This window comes from Rhineura floridana, chromosome 4 (assembly GCF_030035675.1).
Source record: "Rhineura floridana isolate rRhiFlo1 chromosome 4, rRhiFlo1.hap2, whole genome shotgun sequence".
NCBI classification, from domain to species: Eukaryota; Metazoa; Chordata; class Lepidosauria; order Squamata; family Rhineuridae; genus Rhineura; species Rhineura floridana.
This window is the reverse complement of record NC_084483.1, coordinates 6,924,276-6,944,867: the sequence shown is the minus strand read 5'-3', so window position 1 is coordinate 6,944,867 and position 20,592 is coordinate 6,924,276. Positions and strand designations below refer to the sequence as shown.

The 20,592-nt window shown below is 42.3% G+C and overlaps 1 protein-coding gene across 1 annotated transcript in view; it reads right to left on the bottom strand.

Annotated features, from left to right (window-relative positions):
* EFHC1 (EF-hand domain containing 1) overlaps nucleotides 1–20,504 on the bottom strand; it is a 34,627-nt gene extending 14,123 nt beyond the window's left edge. The window contains exons 1-4 of the mRNA XM_061626158.1: nucleotides 20,330–20,504; nucleotides 12,349–12,570; nucleotides 4,779–5,066; nucleotides 1,775–1,924 (exon numbers count right to left, since the gene is read on the bottom strand). Of these exons, the coding sequence (XP_061482142.1) occupies nucleotides 1,775–1,924; nucleotides 4,779–5,066; nucleotides 12,349–12,570; nucleotides 20,330–20,392 (723 nt within the window). The 5' untranslated portion in view covers nucleotides 20,393–20,504. The remainder of the gene's footprint in view (nucleotides 1–1,774; nucleotides 1,925–4,778; nucleotides 5,067–12,348; nucleotides 12,571–20,329) is intronic.
* Nucleotides 20,505–20,592: the final 88 nt, after the last annotated feature.

The following is a 20,592-nucleotide window of genomic DNA, read 5'->3' as shown; positions in this document are numbered from 1 at the left end:
CCAATTTTTCCATTTTAATCACAAACAAAAACCTCATAACAATTTTAAAAATCTAAAATTAACATTAAAATAAAATTAAATGAAGGCAGGATGGCACAGTGGTGGGATGGAGAGGGGGAAAGCCCAACATAAACAGGTAAATTAAATGCCAAAATTAAAATGCCTTGAGGAGGCAATGGAAATATAAAACTAGAAGGAAGAATGACCAGTCCATAACTCCTCCTTGGGAGGAGGCATCTACGGGCTCGTCCACACTGCCATTTACTATGGGTTAGAACCTTCTTGTATCTGGATTAAACTGGCTTTGTCCACATGACGTTGGACTCACTCAACACTTATCTCACTTCTTTTCAACAGTAAATTCAAATTTCCCCTATCCTTGGATAATCCAAATATGAAAAATAATCCAACCCCAAACCCTTGTTATTTTGGAACCAGCGGCATTGCAGTGGGATTTTTTGTTGTGTGGGCACATCAGCATTTTCCCCATTCCCTCCTCCCCTTTTCATGCCCCCTGCCTCCCCTGTGTTTCTTATTTGTCTTTCAGTTGCTACTTCTGGTTGCTGCCTAAAGAAGCCGCTGTTTTAAATTTTTTTTAAAATTAATTTGCAAATTTGCGCATAAACAAAAAAGTGATCATTTGGGGCAATGGTGGTTTTTTGGGGGGATGGAGGTTACTAAACATTGTCTGTGAACTCAAATACACACACACATAGCAATTCCTGTGCAATGCTTAGCCACTATTTGAACAGGGGGGATGGACTTAACTAATGAGATTGTGGGGCCAAACAAGACATTGTGGATAGAGCTTACTTCAGAATGCCCACAGATTTGGTCAGGAAACAGCAACTTGGCACTAATAGCTTCAAGATCAAATGAGCTTTTGTGTGGACCACCTTTGATTAAACTAAGAAACAGAAAAATGTGGATTGAACTTGGGATCCTGGTTGTACAAACATTCACACTTCCCTGAAGCAAGGATTTCCCTGAAACAAGGCCAGCAATGCTTGTCCAAAGAAAATGGGCCCTTTTGCCTGGATAGCAAAGGAAGCAACTAGGATAAGAACCAGAGGAAGACATAGTGGAACTCTTACTCAATTCATTTCCATTAGCTCATACCATAGAGCTCTGGAAAGGCGGGTTCAGAAACAGGCAAGGCGGGTTCAAGACCCACGAGGGGTATAGTAGAAGCCAAGTCAAATGCACCTTTTGTATGTCTGACCAGTAATAGTCATGCTAGACCCGAGCTACACATTAACCTAAATGCATAGCATGACGCAACCTCTATGGTTTTTGTTATTTACAGGTGCATTGAGGGTGTCATCCAGGGCACGCTTTTGCCCATATGAACCTACTTGAGCCTTACAAGTAGCTTCAGAGGGCCTGCTCTCTCCTCTGTTGCCATTGGGAAGTTGCTTAGCAGATACTAGGGGCAAGGTCTTTTCAGTGTTGGGGCTGCTGCAGGAGAGAAACTTTCTAACAACCCTGGGCTCCTGCTGGGAGGAAGGGCAGGATATAAATCTAATAAAGAAATAATAAAATAGTAAGATCTGACAAGATCTCTTTCTTTACAACTTTAGATAGGAGATTCACACATTTTTGTTCAGACATATAGCATTTAATTTTCTCCTGTTTGAATTGTTTTTATTTATTTGCTTGTTTTACTGATTGTTAGTTTATTGACATTGTCATTGGGAAGAGTTTGTTAGCTCCTTTGATATATATAGCAAAGTGAGTTAGAAATAATATGAAATAAAACAAACCAGAGACTCACCTTTTTGTCAAAGGCCAAAAACTGCTTCAGTTGGTCAAAATCCGAAGGAGTGACATACATGCGCAGCGGCATTTTACGGAGCTCTGTGTAAGGATCAAAAATCATTCTCTCTGGAGGGTTCAGTTCTATTCCTTGACTCTCCAGAAAAGTCTGGGAAAAGACAGTCATGTCATTAATACTGAGATAAGGAAAGCAAGGAATTATATGACAGAAAAGGGGCTTCTAGATAGCAAGATCCTCCGTGGCGCAGAGTAGTAAGCGGCGGTAATGCAGCCAAAGCTCTGCTCACGGCCAGAATTTGATTCCAATGGAAGGAGGAAGTCGAATCTCCGGTAAAAGGGGTCGAGGTCCACTCAGCCTTCCATCCATCCGTGGTCGGTAAAATGAGTACCCGGCATACGCTGGCGGGTAAAGAAAGGCCGGGGATGGAACTGGCAATCCCACCCCATATATATGATCTGCCTAGTAAACGTCGCAAGACGTCACCCTAAGAGTCGGAAATGACTCGCACTACAAGTGCGGGGACACCTTTACCTTTACCTTTACCTTTAGGTAGCAAGACCTCTATCAAAGAGGCATTTTAACAGTTAAATTTAAAGATACATACCCAGTCTAAGTTATTTTGACTATTTTGAGATATTAAAAATATTGATATATTAAAATCCTGCTAGGATTGAAATAAGAAATATGGAGATAAGAACAATATGACATCACCGTCAGAGTTTAACATAAAATGTATATAGTTTTATGTTATGTATTACACTATTATAATACACATATTGGGATGATGAACTGCATAAGCATTTTTCTTAATTAAAATTTTTTTTTTAAGTTAAAAATTTAGGTGAACACTTATGACTGGGTTCATAGCACCACCACTCCTTCCCACACTGCCAGGGTAATATGAAAAGCCACAGAAGACCACCCAAGAGGACCACCCAAGAGGACCACCCAAGAGGACCACCCAAGAGGAGGCTCTCTACATCATCATTAACCTTGAGGAAACAACACTGGAGCAGAAAGGAGGAGTCACCTCATAAGCTCTTCCTCTGCAGTCCCAGGTTTTTCATAGTTCCCTGGCAACATGGCAAGGAGCAGTCCCACTGTAGCTCCCACGTTACTGAACTAATGTAAGAAATCAGTCAAATGTGTTTTAAGTGCATGCTTTAAAATGTAAAGTGTAAATCCAGTTATATTGTACTTGCAAACATGCTTATCATACAGGTATGTTCATCAAAGAGCTGTGATTGGGTGCGGTTCTTTGTGATGTGTATACTCTGCATCTGCATCTGCAGGTTTGCCTTTGCATAATGTATAGCTTTTCTACATTTCACACTTAAAAGTACGTTTTAGTTTGTAGTTATGGAGAATAAACATCAAAATATTAACTTATGTAAGTTTCAGCTTGCTGTAACAAACTTTCCTGGTGCTAGTTCAGAAAGTATACATGGTCTTTTACACTGCTATCAAACCCTGTGCTTATATTGCCAGAGACTATTTTGGACCAAAGAAGAACATCTCCGGGCTCCGTCCATATGGTTCTTTTTCCCATATAAAAACAGATCTATCAGATAACTGTGCAAAACTCATCTAGCAATATCATAGGCAGAGGTTTAACTGTGCAGTATAAAAAGGAAAACTCCAGATTAATCAGTTGGCAAATAGACCTTAAAAGTCCAAATCATGTTTACATTTGTGAGAAGAAAAATGGACAAAAGACATGAGTGCTCAAGGGCACAGACCTAGCAAAAGGTATCCATGATAGCTGAATATAAGATTAGGAAAAGACAACTTCCATACTTTTTTGTACCTTGTTACAAGAGTAACAAGCTATGCAGCTTGAACTATTCAAATATATTCTTTTGGCACCGACACCAATTGATGCAGGTTTACTGATATGCTGCAGCCCAATACTACACTACATGTTTACTTGGTAGTAAGTCCCATGTTCAACGAGACATTTCCTGGAAAGTACACTTTAGGCTTGCAGCCTACATGTAAACTCCTGGAATTAAATAACATGGATTCTAGTCTATGAAGGTTTATGCCAGATATAAATTTGTTAGTATTTAAGGCACCGTAAAAATCTTTATTATGTTTGCTGCAAAAGGTGTGACAGAATTTGTTTTATATCTGTGAAACAGATTTTGGGAGCATGGGGGGGCTGCAAGAGGGAGGAGAGGAAGTCCCATTACGTGAGCAGAAGTCTGGTCCACTCATGCACAGGCACTATTGGGTTCAAACCAAATAAGTAAACAAATTTCAACCAAAATGATCAAGGAAAGGGAGCAACTTCCCTATGAAGAAAAGTTGCAGCATTTGGAGCTTATTATTATTATTATTTTTGTCTTTATTTATCCCCCGCCATTTTTCCAAAACTGGAACTCATGGCGGCTTCCAGATAAAAATACATATAATTAAAAACATACAAAGTCTACATTAAAATAAGATTAAACTATTTCCAATATTAAAACCATACACACATATAGCTGAAAGAGTTCAGACTAGTTTAAAAATGATATAATAGACATTAGCAATGCAGCACCCTTCACGCCCTGTCCTTAGCCTTCAATTCCAAAGGCTTGTTGGAATAAGAAGGTCTTTGCTTGTCGGCGGAAGGACTGCAAGGAGGGGGTCATTCTTACCTCCCTAGGGAGGGAATTCCAAAGCCTAGGGGCAGCCACCGAGAAGGCCCTCTCACACGTCCCCACTAGTCGTACTTGAGAAGATGTGGGTATTGAGAGAAGGGCCTCTCCTGAGGATCTCAGGGCCCAGGCAGGCTCATACAGGGAGATACGGTCTGATAAATAGCCTGGACCTAAGCTGTATAGGGCTTTATAGGTCATCGCCAGCACTTTGAATTGTGTCTGGAAACAGACTGGCAGCTAGTGGAGCTTTTTTAGCAGCTTAGAGAAAATGTGGGTAACAGGTGACAATTATGCATGGCCCATTTTCTACTTTTTATCCAGTTAATTCTGCAAATTAGCAACTAAGATTACGGTACCGCTGTGAATGCATCACAATCAACTATCCGGAAAGTCTTGCCATAGATAGAGATGTTGATTCCTCTGTTCAGGTCTTTCCAATGATAATGGTCCCCACAATCATTTTTGGGTAGGCGTTGCCGTTTTATGAGCTTGCCCTGAGGAATCCCAGAATTTTCCACAATGGGCTCCATGACAGACATGCTATCATCTTCCAGATAGTAATAAATGCCCACTCGGCGGATACGGAAGTGCTCTTCTGTAGATATGGGGACATCTTCCTGAAAGTAACCATCAAACTTCAGCACCTGCAAAAAAGAGGAGCCCCATAAGACAGAGGGCAATTACTTTAATGATAAAGTTGCAGAAGACTCTCTTGTAAGGAAGGTGTGAGCAGATGGGAACATGCTACATTCTCCCTATATCAAACCCAGGGGCTATAAAGGATTTGCTGGCTCTGGAAACGGGAGGAAAGCACCACCATCAAACATCAGGCTAACAGCTGCAACAAGCTGTCTAATGGTCTCAAGTGTCCTTTAACTCTCTGTGAAAATAGTTCAGAACTGTGGAAGATGTGCCCCTTAAGCTTAGTCTTTTGACTGAGAGGATTATGGAGAAAATAAAACAGGAAGTTGCTTTTCTTTCCTCAGCAGGGGTGGTCATAGAGAAGGACCTTGTTTGGGGTATTATTATTGGTTATGCTGATATGAGCTGCCTTAAGGTTTTCTTGAAAAAAGAAAGGTGGTATATAGGTGTTAAATATTTAAATAAATTAACTGCTGGTAGATAGCAACAATAAACAGCCAATCAGTCCTTAACTGATGCTCAAAAGGCATCCTTGTACTTTCAGATTATTATTTGATCTAGAAATGCTGCTAGTAGTGTGTTCAGATAGTACCTAATACTACAGCCTATCCCAGTTTGCAAACCAGACGTATGTATTTTAGTACAAAAATTAGTATCTCAGAAAATAATTACGAATGTTGTCGTATGACCATATAATTTTATCATCTGCATGGTGTGAAGAAAATACATATATAATTTTTTCTTCCTCTCTTACAACACTAGAACTTGGAATCACCCATTGAAATTGACTGATAGTAGATTCAGAACATCTGGGAGGAAGGGCGGGATATAAATCAAACAATAAAAAAATAAAAAAGTACTTCCTCACACAATATTTCTGGGGAACACTGCCAGAAGATATGATGAAGGCCACTTGATGGCTTTAAAAAGAGACTAGACAAATTCACAGAGCTCATGTCTGTCAATGGCTTCATGCATTAAACAGATCCTCCAGATTCAGAGGAAATACATTTTTGAACACTGATTTGTGTGAAATGGGCAGAAGGAAGCAACTGCCTTCATACCCCGATTGTGGCTTTCTAGAAGTATCTCATTGGCAGGGCTGGCCCCAGGCATGCTGGGGCCCTTAGGCTCCAGCTTGCCCTGGGCCCTGGCACACTCATGCATGCACTTACGCCCCACTTACTTACCTACCTACCAGGTGGTGGAGGAGCAGGACAGCAGGCAAGCGAGCGAGCGAGCAGGGGGGCGAGGGGAGGGCAAGCAAGTGGGGGGTGGCTGGGAGGGCGAGCAAGCGGGGGGAGGGCAAACAAGCAAGCCGGCGGGGGGAGGGCGAGCAGGCGGGCAAGCTGGCAGCGGGGGTAGAGGGAGAGCGAGTGGGCAAGCTGGCAAGCGGGCAGGAGGGAGAGCAAGTGAGCGGGATGGCAGATCCCTCCTTGTGATCCGCAGCAGGGAGCCTGCCGTGGAAGGGGAGTGCTACTCCCCCACCATAATGAGGGGCCCTTCATGGGGCCCTGTGGGCCGTGGGGCCCTCAGCCAGGGCTCCACCTGACCACCCTTTGGAGCCAGCCCTGCTCATTGGACACTGAGAAAATGAATGCTGGAGTAGATGGACCTTTATTCTGATCCAGCAAGCTTAAGGTCCTTACCTGCTTAAGTGGTAGGTCTCCTCTCTCCCTCTCCCTCTCCCTCTCTCGTGTGTGTGTGTGTGTGTGTGTGTGTGTGTGTGTGTGTGTGTGTGTGTGTGTGTGTGTGTGTGTGTGTGTGTGTGTGTGTGTGTGTGTGTGTGTGTGTGTGTGTGTGTGTGTGTGTGTGTGTGTGTGTGTGTGTGTGTGTGTGTGTGTGTGTGTGTGTGTGTGTGTGTGTGTGTGTGTGTGTGTGTGTGTGTGTGTGTGTGTGTGTGTGTGTGTGTGTGTGTGTCCCCAAAAGAGTCACAGCTCGTAACAGCCTGAACTATTCTAGAATGGAGTACTGGTGAAAATAGGATTGGGAAAGCATGCACAAAACACACATTGCACAGCCCATTTCCTCCCTGCAGCTCTCCCAAACAGTTCTGGGATGGGATGTGTGTAGGAATACCCTCTCTCCATCTTGTACCATTCAGGTCTGGCACTAGATAAGCAGGTTCCTGTGCTACAGTACTAGACTGCTGCAGTTCTGAGCTACGTGAGCAGGAAACTACTCATTTAGTCCTTAAAGTTTAGCATGCTTCATGCTACCGCATAGGTGGAAACAGAATTTCCTAATGATTCTCTGTTTGTTCATTCTAATATTGAAATTTGGTGGCCCCATGCCACCAGACCCCTCAGACAAAAACTATTTGTATGCTAATATTTTTTTTAAAGGTATAAGCCTAATAAGTGGCCCAAGAAGGACTGATTATGGTGATAGCTCTCCAGAAGACACAGATCCTGTTGTTGTTGTTATGGCGACCCTATGAATCAGTGACCTCCAAGAGCATCTGTCATGTACCACCCTGTTCAGATCTTGTAAGTGCAGGTCTGTGGCTTCCTTTATGGAATCAAGCCATCTCTTGTTTGGCCTTCCTCTTTTTCTACTCCCTTCTGTTTTTCCCAGCATTATTATCTTTTCTAATCAATCATGTCTTCTCATTATGTGTCCAAAGTATGATAACCTCAGTTTCATCATGTTAGCTTCTAGTAATAGTTCTGGTTTAATTTGTTCTAACACCCAATTATTCGTCTTTTTCGCAGTCCATGGTATCCGCAAAGCTCTCCTCCAACACCACATTTCAAATGAGTTGATTTTCTCCACTTTTTATACTGTCCAACTTTCACATCCATACATAGAGATCGGAAATACCATGGTCCGAATGATCCTGACTTTAGTGTTCAGTGATACATCTTTACATTTGAGGACCTTTTCTAGTTCTCTCACAGCTGCCCTCCCCAGTCCTAGCCTTCTTCTGATTTCTTGACTGTTGTCTCCATTTTGGTTAATGACTGTGCCAACGTATTGATAATCCTTGACAAGATCAATGTCCTCATTGTCAACTGTAAAGTTGCATAAATCTTCTGTTGTCATTACTTTAGTCTTTTTGATGTTCAGCTGTAGTCCTGCTTTTGTGCTTTCCTCTTTAACTTTCATCAGCATTCGTTTCAAATCATTACTGGTTTCTGCTAGTAGTATGGTATCGTCTGCATATCTTAAATTATTGATATTTCTCCCTCCAATTTTCACACCTCCTTCATCTTGGTCCAATCCCGCTTTCCGTATGATATGTTCTGCGTATCGATTAAATAAATAGGGTGATAAAATACACCCCTATCTCACACCCTTTCCGATGGGGAAGCAATTGGTTTCTCCATATTCTGTCCTTACAGTAGCCTCTTGTCCAGAGTATAGGTTGCGCATCAGTACAATCAGATGCTGTGGCACCCCCATTTCTTTTAAAGCATTCCATAGTTTTTCATGATCTACACAGTCAAAGGCTTTGCTGTAATCTATAAAGCACAGGGTGATTTCCTTCTGAAATTCCTTGTTCCGTTCCATTATCCAATGTATGTTTGCAATATGATCTCTGGTACCTGTTCCCTTTCTAAATCCAGCTTGGACATCTGGCATTTCTCGCTCCATATATGGTAACAGCCTTTGTTGTAGAATCTTGAGCATTACTTTACTTGCATGGGATATTAAGGCAATAGTTCGATAATTACTGCATTCCCTGGGATCCCCTTTCTTTGGAATTGGGATGTATATGGAACACTTCCAGTCTGGACTTCCGGGAAGGGTGACTTAGCCTGTGCCTGCTTTTGAGACGGGCTCCTGCCTCAAAAGAAGCTTATTCAGATATATCAGTCAGTTTTTTCTTTTTTTTTGACTGATTAAACTTCTCCCGGGTAGGGAGAAACGAAGAGATTAACCTCAAAGCCTATTTTTGTTGGGACGACCAGATCTCATTAATTTATGGGACGAGGTCCAGCCGACGAAGGTGGGACGGATTTTCAACAGCAAGCTCTATCTGATAAAGCGAACGTTCACCTTATCTTCTAAGAGAGAACGCACTAACAGGCAAGCACCCTTCTTTCTATATTTTTCTTTTATTTGACTTAAATTGTTGCTGTTTAAAAGAGATTTGCCAGATTGATCGGTTTTTGACATCTCACTGGGGAGCCATAACTTCTCTCTGCTACGCACTAATTAATAGCTTATCTCTGTTTTTGTTGCAAAAAGCTGTCCTGGATTTGCATTCTAAAGATATACACAGAAGAGGGATTTCTATTCCAGATTTTTATTTTGAAGAATATTATATTGTCTGAGACTACTCTCTTTTTGGTCTATTTTTTTTTGACGAATCTGTTTCCTGACGACTGCCATTAATTGTTTCGATCCTGGGAACTGCATTTTGTTTACTTAACTATGGAGAGATAAGGCTGTCTGCTCTGTTTATACTGTGATGTCACCAAGTTTGGAGTATTAACCCAATTGTTGCTGAAATAAGAAGTGGTTTTCCTATATTTTTCTTTTAAAATGGCAATTAAGAAAGTGGCTGAGAATCTGGAAATAACTATGTTTCAGAAAATAATGGATGAGATTGAGATAACGAAACAAAACCTGCGACAGGGTTGTAAGGAGCTGAAAATTGAATTGAGTAAAATGACGCAGGAGATTAAAGATATAGGGGTCCCTGTGAGAGAGGTGACCCTGGAAGGGGTCCCTGTGAGAGAGGAGACCCCGGAGATTGGAACAAACGTGGAACAGGAAAAAGATTTGGAGTCTATGGACTTTAGAAATAAAATCTATTGTTTGGAGACACAGGAGATTAAAGACATAGGGGTCCTTGTGAGAGAGGAGACCCTGGAGACTGGAACAGGGGTCCCTGTGAGAGAGGAGACCCTGGAGACTGGAACAGGGGTCCCTGTGAGAGAGGAGACCCCGGAGATTGGAACAAACGTGGAACAGGAAAAAGATTTGGAGTCTATGGACTTTAGAAATAAAATCTATTGTTTGGAACTCAATGTTATCTCTGAAGAAATTAATGAAGATTCTAGAGATAAAGTTATCAATGGCATGGATAATCTTCTGGACTGGAATGATGTGATGGAGCCCAATATAGAGAAAATCTATGGAATTAACTGCAGCCATGTGACAATGGAAAAACTTTCAAGAGATGACCCAGTGTATTTTGAAAAAAAGAACAGAGATATGATTTTACAGCAGTATTTCAGCAACCTATTCAGAATGGATGGCAAGAAAATATTTGGGATAGAGGTAATTCCCATCAGACTCTTACTATATGACTATGGCTTTGACAGCAAGATTATTATGGAATACTGATAATGGAAGATTGGATACCGAAATTACTGGACTTAACAAGACTACTGAAGATGGAAGATGGAAAATGGAACTAATAGGGATAATAGAATAATGGCTACTGAAATTACTGAACCTAACAGATTCTGATGTGATGGATTAATTGAAATGTTTATTTTTACTATGGTTATGACAATAAGATTATCATAATTAGTAATGAGATGGATTAATCGATATGCTTATCTGGAAAAAAAAAATTGATAGATATATTTCTTAAAGAATTGAAACCTCTCTTTGACTTTTTGTGGAAAGAATAAAGTAATGTTTATGAGATTTGATGATTAAGTAAGATAACTATTGGAGGAAAGTGATTTTATAATATGACTTAAGAGACAGGATTGTTATATATTATAGACTTATAACTGATCTGATCTTTGACAAATGGGAAGTCAATATTTTACTCTTTATTTTTTATTTTTTATTTTTATTTTTAATTTTTTTTTGTTTTGTTTTTGTTTAACTATTTTTGATTTTGTTTTTTGTCTTTGAATGTTTTATGATTTCGTCTTGTATGTTTTATGAAAATTTGAATAAAAATTATTGAAAAAAAAAAAAAAGGAACACTTCCAGTCTGTGGGCCATTGTTTAGTTTTCCATATTTCTTGACAGATTTTTGTCAAACTTTGGACAGATTCAGTCTCAGTAGCTTGTAGCAACTCTATTGGTATGCCATCTGTTCCTGGTGCTTTGTTTCTTCCAAGTATTTTAAGAGCAGCTTCCACCTCATATTCTAAAATTTCTGGTTCTTCATCATACGGTTCCTCCATGAATGAATCTGTCATCCTGGCTTCTCTTTTATAGAGTTCTTCAGTGTATTGCTTCCAAAAACTGATTATGATGATAGCTCTCCAGAAGACACAGACCCTAATTCCCCTCAAAAAACCTGTCTTGTGCACTATGGGAAGGAATGGTAAAAATACCCCCGTCTCCCACATTGTACTGGAATATTCAGCTTCTGGGCACCATAAGCACCTGCCTCACCTAGCTCCAACACCTTGCACTATTTGTGAATGGGGGTGGGGGATTTCCCAATCATCTCCTTGTTTGGGAACAAGTCTCACTGAACTTAGCGATACTTCCATATAATAAACATTGAAAGGATCAGGATGCACGTCTAACTGATTTTTACAAGATTTATACTCAGTTAAGCCACTGGCCCCAATTCAGCTAAAGTTGGTAATCATTAACACTGCAGTCTTGTACATGCTTCCTTGGCAAAAAAAAACTCCAGTGAAGTCAGTGGAAGTTATGATTTACTTTAGCTGGAACAGGTCCCCGTCTTTAAGGCTCTCACTTACTGTAAGAATTTTACTCATGCACTCACTTTGTACCTCTAGCAATAAACACAGTAACTGAAGCAGAATAATTTACCTCTTGGTACAGCCAAACTAGACACAATCCAATTTTGGTCATATCAAATTTCTATAATTCCTATCAAATGGGGGGGGGGCAGACAGGTCCTGAACTCTGCATCCAGCTACAATTCTGGATTGGGGTTTAATTCTAGGCTCAGAGGCCTGCTGGGAGGGGAAAGAATCATCTGGGAAGAGGAGGTTCAGGGAAGGAAGAGTGGGCAGGAAGAAAGGCTATTTGCCCTTAATAAACTTTAAACTGCCCTCCTCTTTATAGAGATTCAGCTATGACTCAGTTCCAACACATGGCTCTGACACCTGCATGTCTTGATTACTCCACACAGCACAATTCTGAAAACTGAAGGATAAAGATGCTCATCAGGTCAATCAAACTTCTGGCAGGACTTCTATTAGGACTGACAGTCTTCCTAAGTAAAGCAAACTTTTTTCAAGCCAGGCCTCAATTGTCTTTCACCAAAGACGTATTTGAAAATAAATTTATTTGAAAATGAATTGTTCCCTGAACTTGGCAGTAAACATTGAACTTTTCTAAGACTGACCATCCCTCTTCCTGAAATTAGATGTTTTTGAACAATACCTTTTTGTCAAAAGCCACATGTGCTGGGATGAAATCTGAAGGCGGGGCCTGCTTGTGTTGGCCATAGGTTAATGTTGGTCTCTTGTTGGACAGTTCATCCAGTTCAGCTTGGGACAACTGGTTTACATAAAGCCGGTTCCCACCTATCCCCACAGTTGGAAGTCGCTTAAAGGCAAAACCATTCTTGTAACCCAAAGTCTGAGAGCAATGAAAAGCAGTTTTCTAAAGAAAGAAAGAAAATTATTTTATTATTATTATGTATTAAATTTATATCCCACCCTTCCTCCCAGTAGGAGCCCAGGGCGGCAAACAAAAACAACGAAAACACTATAAAACATCATAAAAACAGACATTAAAATATATTAAAGCAAAACATCTTTAAAAACATTTTTTTAAAAATCTTTAAAAACATCTTAAAAAGCAATTCCAACACAGCTGCAGGCTGGGATAAGGTCTCTACTTAAAAGGTTTATTGAAAGATGAAAGATAAAAGTCTTCAGTAGGCACTGGCAAGGTAACAGGGATGGTGCCTGTCTAATATTTAAGGGGAGGGAATTCCAAAGGGTAGGTACCACTATACTAAAGGACCGCCTCCTATGTTGTACAAAATGGACCTCCTGATAAGATGGTATCTGCAGAAGACCCTCACCTGCAGAGCATAGTTGTCAACTGGGTATATAAGGGGTAAGACAATCGTCCAGATATCCTAGTCCCAAGATGTATAGAGCTTTGTACACCGCACCAGAACCTTGAACTTAGCCCAGTATCAAGACTCAAATGCTATCTTAATTACAGAAAGGAAAATATTTCTCATCCTTTTAAAGGTCTGTTGGTAAATAACTAATCACCTCATTTCTATTATTTGTAATGGTCTTATTCAGCTGTGAAGTAGGTGAACATTTCAACCCAAAGAGTATGGTTCTTGCAATGACACACAGAGTAGTTTATAGGATCATCATAGAGCAGCATTCTTCAACCTTGAGTCCCCAAATGTCGTTTATAATTTCTGTTCATGACACATAGCAGAGCCAATGGTTAGGGATTATGAGAGTTATAGTACGACACCTGAGGCCCTAAGGCTGAAGAACACTTTCCTAGAGTGACATTCTCTACAAATGAAGAGAGGCACGCCTTTCTTGTTCCCTTCTGTCAGCTGCAATCTCAGAGCCAAACAAGACAAAATGGTGATCTGGAATCAGATCTCCCATCTCTTTAAACTTTGGCAAATAGCAGTTCGGGGTGGAGGAATCCACATTCAGACTATGACCCTGGGAGGGGGTATTTCCCCTGCACTATTTTCCTGATAAAAAATGCACCATGACCCTTGCAACTATAATTTGCCCCATCAAGGAAAGTCTACACATACATAGCCTATGTATTGTGGCCCTCCAGATGTTGTTGGACTCCAGCTCACCATCAGCCCCAGCCAGCATGGTCAGTGGTCCAGGATTCTAAGAGCTGTGGTCCAACAACACCACAGGTTCCCCTGCTGTACATGTAACTTTTCCCTAACAGGCAAATAGCAACTTTGGCCATTTTCATTGGGGAAATAGTGTGTTTGGGGGGGGGAGAGAGAGAGAGACTGAAACCAGGGTTCACCAATCTTTTTGACCGGGATACAGAAAATTTGAGAGACTGCTGAGGGCACTAGTCACAAAATGGCTGTCATGGGGGCGTGCCATAACACAAAATGGCTGCCTGGGGAGGCATGGCACAACACAAAATTAAAGAGAATATAATCATTGCTGATTTTACACCTCCTCTCCCTGCCCCCAGACAACCTCATGCTTACCATGGGAAGTCAGCTATGTCCTGCTGTTCCTCATTGTGGAGATATAGCTGTTAAAGGCACAAGAACCTTGTTATCCCCAACGCCAGTCCTTAACCAAAGACTAGGTTGCCATCCTGTACCTGGGAGTAAGCCCCATTAAACACAAAGAGACTTACTTCTGTAGTAGCCATGTATACCACTGTATTCTAAGCTAACTATACAGTGAATTCTTTACGAGTGCTTGGATGTCAGGAGGTATGCCTAAGCCTCTTCTCAAAGTTTTCACATTTTGCAGTTGCCATTTGAGGAGGGGATTTTGTAACATCTATCTGCACTTATTGTGTAGTAATATTTTCAGAAAATAACTTCTAAAGAGTCCCTGATCTCTGAAAAACTCACCACAGGAAAGATGCATCCTGGTTGCTAGGGAAAAAGGAACAGTAAACTATGGTGATTCCAAGCAGCGACAGTGCCAAAGGGCAGCCAGGTCAGGCCCTGGCCGAGGGCCCCTGTGGCTCAGAGGGGCCCCTGAAGGGGCCCTTCTTAGGGTGTGAGGGTAGAGCTCCCCTTCTGCGATGCTCAGCAGGGTCGACTCCTGACCCTGCCGCAGATCACAGAGAGGGATCTCTCAGGCCCCTCTAAAGACCATGTGGGCCTGAGGCATGCCCCCGCTCCACTTACCTCTCCTCCCTTTCTGTGAATGCTCTGCGCACTGTGCGCACAGCTGCCATCAATTAAGATGGCAGCAGAGGCTTCTGTAAGGGGCTGATGCCCCTAGCACCATCTTGGTTTATGGCAGGCATGTGCACGCACGCAGCATAGGGCAGCGCACAGGGAATTCATTCACAGAAAGAGAGAAGAGGTAGGTAGAGTGGGCGTGCACTGTAGGCCTGCATGGTCTGGGGGGGCACCACGGGCCCAGGGCAGGCTGGCACCCAAGGGCCCAAACATGCCTGGAGCTGGCCCTGATTCCAAGACCTACTAGAAGACAGAAGTATGAATGTGCACTAAAGGGGACAGGAAAACAGGAGGTCTTTAGGACTCCAGGGATTCCTATTGCTTGGTGTCCAAACAACTCACTTATCAATCACAGCTCTAACTTCACTCTTGGCTAAAAATACTGACAGGTACAAGCAGCCAGTCTGGCTCATTTCACAGAAATTGGTTAGAGGGTGCCTGCACACTTTGCTTCATAACTTTCTAGGATGGCTAGAGACTTACCTTTTTAAAAATGAAAGCTCAGAGTCTGGGGCACCTGCCTAGGGGCACCAATAGAGGCTCTATGGTGCCCACAGGCACTGGTCTGGCAACCCTCAACTCAAATTGTCCCTCCCGCGGCACCATCGTCCCAATTCATTTCTCCCATTCCTCCCCATGGCTTCTGTTGCCAAAATTTAAAGTGACAGGGGATTTAAAGTTCACAGACCTCCATTCTCTCATCTGGTTTAGCTCATGTTTAACACCACACAGCAAGTGGATAGATTCATGCAGATATAACTGGCTGCTTGGTGGCTAAAATGTATTTATTTTAAGTTTTTAAATCCCCCTTTCTACTTTATGCATTTAAGACAGGGAACAACATTAAATATTAAAATCAGCAATTGTATAATGCACAGGTGAATTGTTCCCTATCTATCCCCATCCTCCTGGTTTGTCCCCATCATTGCCTGCTTCTGAGTAATTGCATGACACACTGCACCATAAATTCCTGTGCTGGCTCTCAACTGTTGCCAGTTCTACAAGTTTCAACACTGTATTAGTCATTGGTCTCTGTCTTGAACTCTCTAGGAGGCAGGGAGGCAGGCACTCTTTTTACTCATGGAAGGGTCCATTGAATGGACTGATGAAAAGAAGATCTCAGTTCAGAGATCCCAGCACTTCTGTAGTCGTCTTCCTAGGTTATCTCTTGTACAACACAATCCTAAGCATGGTGACTTAGAAGTAAGTCACACTGAGCTCAATGTGAGAGTAAGTGTGCTTAGGATTACAGTGTAATGGTGCAGTCCTGTGACTGCTGTGAAGTAAGTTCCATAGAACTCAGTGGGATTTACTTCTGACTAAAAATACTTAGGATCACACTATTCTGTGTCATTCTTTGTCATTTCTTAAACTAGGATGAAAGACTCTTGCTTTCTCTGGTCTTCTTGATATGCAAGAGATTATTTCTTTATATAAAAGAGCCCAATTTTGAACAAAGAAATATAATTTAGGCACTCCCAGTTAAATATGATACCTCATATACAGAATTCTAGCTATGTTAGAAACTTGGTAAATTTTGACGTTATACCAGTAAAAGTGCCTGAGTCCCAATACGAAAATGTCAGAAATAGTTGTGTCATGGACCTAAGGAATGATACAATCTCCCAATGCATTTGGAGAAGGGCTGCAACTCAGTGATAGAGCACATATTTTGCATGCAGAAGGTCCCGGTTCAGTCCCCAGCATCTCCAGTTAGGGCTGGGAATAAGTGAAATATATCACTTAAACCAGAAGATCAGCAGGCCATGAAATAATTGGTTCACTTTAAAAAATAGGAAGAGGTTAAAACAGATTAAAGGAATGATTTATTTATTATTTATTTATTACATTTATATACCACCCCATAGCCGAACCTCTCTGGGCGGTTTACAGCAATTAAAAACATTAAAAATGATGGAATAAAAAATGCTTTTTCTTTTCTCTGAAAGAACGCATCCCAGTAATTATTAGTAGTAAAGATCATTTTAGTGGTGTTAGGAGAATACATGTAGGTGGTACTCGGGAAAACATTTGGTCTGCATTTGGAGGGGCGTCAGAAGCATACTGGTGCTGTATCACTAGCTAAGCACATAGGGAAGGTGGGAATACTACTCCTCATTTGAAGATGCCTCCTAATTGCAGGATGGATACTATTGCCACTTTACACAGGTGTCAGACTGATATATCTCCAAATGCATATATCTCAACTCTCCTCTTTTCCCAGGATGGCGTCTGGTACATGTCTCTTGTCCCTATTTTGCTTTTAGAAGAGATGCTGGAATTTAAATTTTTTTTTACAATTTTGTTAGGGCTTATCCAAACAGAGCGGGTGCGTGTGAGAAGGACCTTGAAATTGTAGTGGATCGCAAGTTGAACATGACCCAGCAGTGTGATGCTGCGGCAAAAAAGGCAAACGCGGTTTTGGGCTGCATAAACAGAGCTATAGTTTCCAGGTCGAGGGAAGTAATAGTCCCACTATATTCTGCATTAGTCAGGCCTCATCTGGAATACTGCATTCAGTTCTGGGCTACTCATTTTAAGAAAGATATAGACAAGTTGGCGCGGGTTCAGAAGAGGGCGACGAGGATGATAGTCGGTATGGAGAACAAGTCTTATGAGGAAAGGTTGAAGGAACTTGGCATGTTCAGTCTGGTGAAGAGAAGGCTGAGGGGTGACATGATTGCACTCTTTAAGTATCTGAAGGGCTGTCACATAGAGGAGGGTACAGATTTGTTCTCTGCTGCCCCAGAGGGTAGGACTAGGTCTAATGGTTTTAAGTTGCAGGAGCGTAGATTCAGATTGGACATTAGAAGGAACTTCTTGACAGTAAGGGCGGTTCGGCAATGGAACCGACTGCCTAGGGAGGTGGTGGGATCCCCTTCGCTGGATATCTTCAAGCAGAGGCTGGACAGCTATCTGCGGGAGATGCTCTAGCTGTGGATTTCCTGCTGTGAGCAGGGGGTTGGACTCGATGGCCTACAAGGCCCCTTCCAACTCTATGATTCTATGATTCTAATCCACGGTTTCCATATTCGGTTTGTCATCTGATAGTCCTCACTTTGCCTTTTAGTTCGCTCTTTCCCAATTAAAAAAACCACTTTTTTGCACCCGCACCCGCACCCGCAGCGGTAAGACCCCTACATTCTTTTCGCTTTTTCCAAGCTCCGCCTCTAAAACCTCCCCCTATCAACCAATTGGTCAGCCAAAAAATTACCTATGCTCCTCTCCCCCTTTGCAACAAAGCACAATATGGCTGTAAAGGAGTTCTCGCCTCAGAAGGAAAGGCTGCTGGTCGGTTTCACGCCTGCCTTGTTTGTATTTGCTATATTACACTTAAACAAATGTATGCTTTTCTGCCTTTATTGATATTTAAGGAGATACAAACACTGGCAATTGCACTTATTTCTCCAAAAAAGCAAGCCGTGTCACACACACCCTCCTTCTCCCTTTCCTTCCCAGGGAGAATGAAATTGACAAAGCTTTCAGGAGCAGGCTTGAAACCCACCAGAAGCCCTTTTCTAAGTTTGTATTTGCCATATTACACTTAAAGGAATGTAGGCTTTTCTGATTTGAAGCAAAAACCCCAGCAAGTAGAATGAAATTGACAAGGCTTTCGGAGGCAGGCTGAAACCGACCCCCCCCCCCCTTTCTCGCTTGCTGTGCATTGCAGATCTCACCCAGAGCGGCCGCCCAGTTTGCAGGCTGGCAAAAAATAAAATGCATCTGCGCAGTAGTTGCAGACCCCCCCCAACACCCCACTATTGCGATGATTGGTTCAATTTTCCTGGGCTTATTCTCGCACATGCGCAAAAGTGCAGATACATGATTGGCTGGAATGAGAAGGGGCAAGGGGAAACGCCCAAGAACCGCCCATCAGCTGTAAAGTCTGCGGTATTGCATCCTAACTCCTGAAGGCACAACGGATGATTCCCGATTTTAAACAGCAAATCGCATTTTTGCCGGTATTGCAAGGAGCGGATTTAACCCACGAAAATGCGTAACAGCGTGAGACGTCATTTGGACGACCGAGAAATAATGAACACACATAGCGGGCGTGTCACACATTTTGCAGTCGTCTGGATGAGCCCTTAGTGTACCCTCATGAACACTAAAGTTCTTTAGATCTCACCGTCCCATATGGCTAATGAGCTCACAAGTCCCAGAAGTTAAACCTCTAAGTCAGAGATAGATGCATTTTGATTTAAATGCATGCACATGGTCATAGAAGAGCAAGGTTTCCTTTTATCTTTTCAATGGTGGTCTATCCAGATAATAAATGCTGCTCTGTGTGTTCTGAGTTGCAGGCACTCTATAAAAAGTATAATCAGAACCATTGTGAGAGTAAGCATTCTATTTTTAAAAATCTTGTTATGATCACTTTAGAATACAGTGCAGGTCAGACTATTGTAGAGGAACGATGTGTAATAAATAGCAGCCAGAGAAAAAAGACCCTGTGTAATTGGAAAGAGAAGCACTTGCAGTGATCCATGAGGGGAAATTATGGAGTTACATATAAGTAACATTTGAGTATCCCATTTCTCAGCTGGAGGCCATGCAGTTGGAATGGGGAGGTATTTTGTGCCTCAGAAATGTCAGGTAGTCCTGCTGGATACCTTTAGCGGTGAGGTGACTTATTTATTTATATTTATTTATTTATAGTGACTTATTAGTGACTTATTTACAGCAGATGTCTCAGGACATTTTAGTTGTTATCAGGTTCCATTCTGTTGTCTATAAAGCATGTCACACTTTTAAAGGTTTAGCGCACACACACATCTTCTCTCCCCCTCAAACTTTAATCCATTTTAATCAATAATAAAGCTTTCTTCTTTCACAGTTCGACTGTCACCATTCCCCCAACCCCCCGCAATGTGTGGCTTCCTTTAGGGGTGGTCCCTATCAGGTTTTTCGGAGGATAGATGAACAGGGGCTCCCAAAGGGTCTGCATATCTGACTTTGCATAGAAGAGAGAGCAGTTGATGGAATAAGGAGAAGGCTGGCTAATTCCCAGGGATGGGGGACTTGTGGCCCTCCAGATGTTATTGGACTTCAATCCCCATCAGCCCTAGCCAGCATGGCCCATGGTGAGGGATGACAAGAGTTGTGGTCCAGCAATAACACATGGAAGGCCATACGTTGCTAGGGTGTACGGCAGTGGTTCTCAAACTTTTTTGGTTCGCGGCGCACTGTAAAACATATAAAAATTTTCTGGCGCACTTCGTGTAGAAAATTAAAAATATATTAACATATTTTAAACTATGAATAAAAATAACTTAAATACAAACGGGTTTCTTCTCCTTTTTAAAATATACTTTCATAACATTCGCAGCGAACCTAGCCACCTCTTGCGGCGCACCAGTGTGCCGCGGCGCACCGTTTGAGAGCCACTGGTGTACGGGAAGGAAAAGAGTGCAGGTGTAGGATCCTACAGCGGAAAGGAAGCGTTAGAGGGAGGAAAGGGGGAATTCTCACCGTGGGGTCCCGAAACGATGAGCCCGGCAGGAGGGGCAGCCCTTGCACCGGCTGGGAGCTCATGATGGCGAGCCGCTAAGCGCTGGGCGCGCGACGGATTTCCTCCCATATACAGCAAGGCAACAGTCGTTTCCTAGGTAACTGTCAACACTCGGGCTTCCCGTCAGGCTCACGAACTCATCGAGCGCATACTTTTCGCGCGTGCGCATTAGATACCCGCTGAGGCTGCCCCCTCCCCGCGCCTTCTTTCGCTCAGTTCAGCA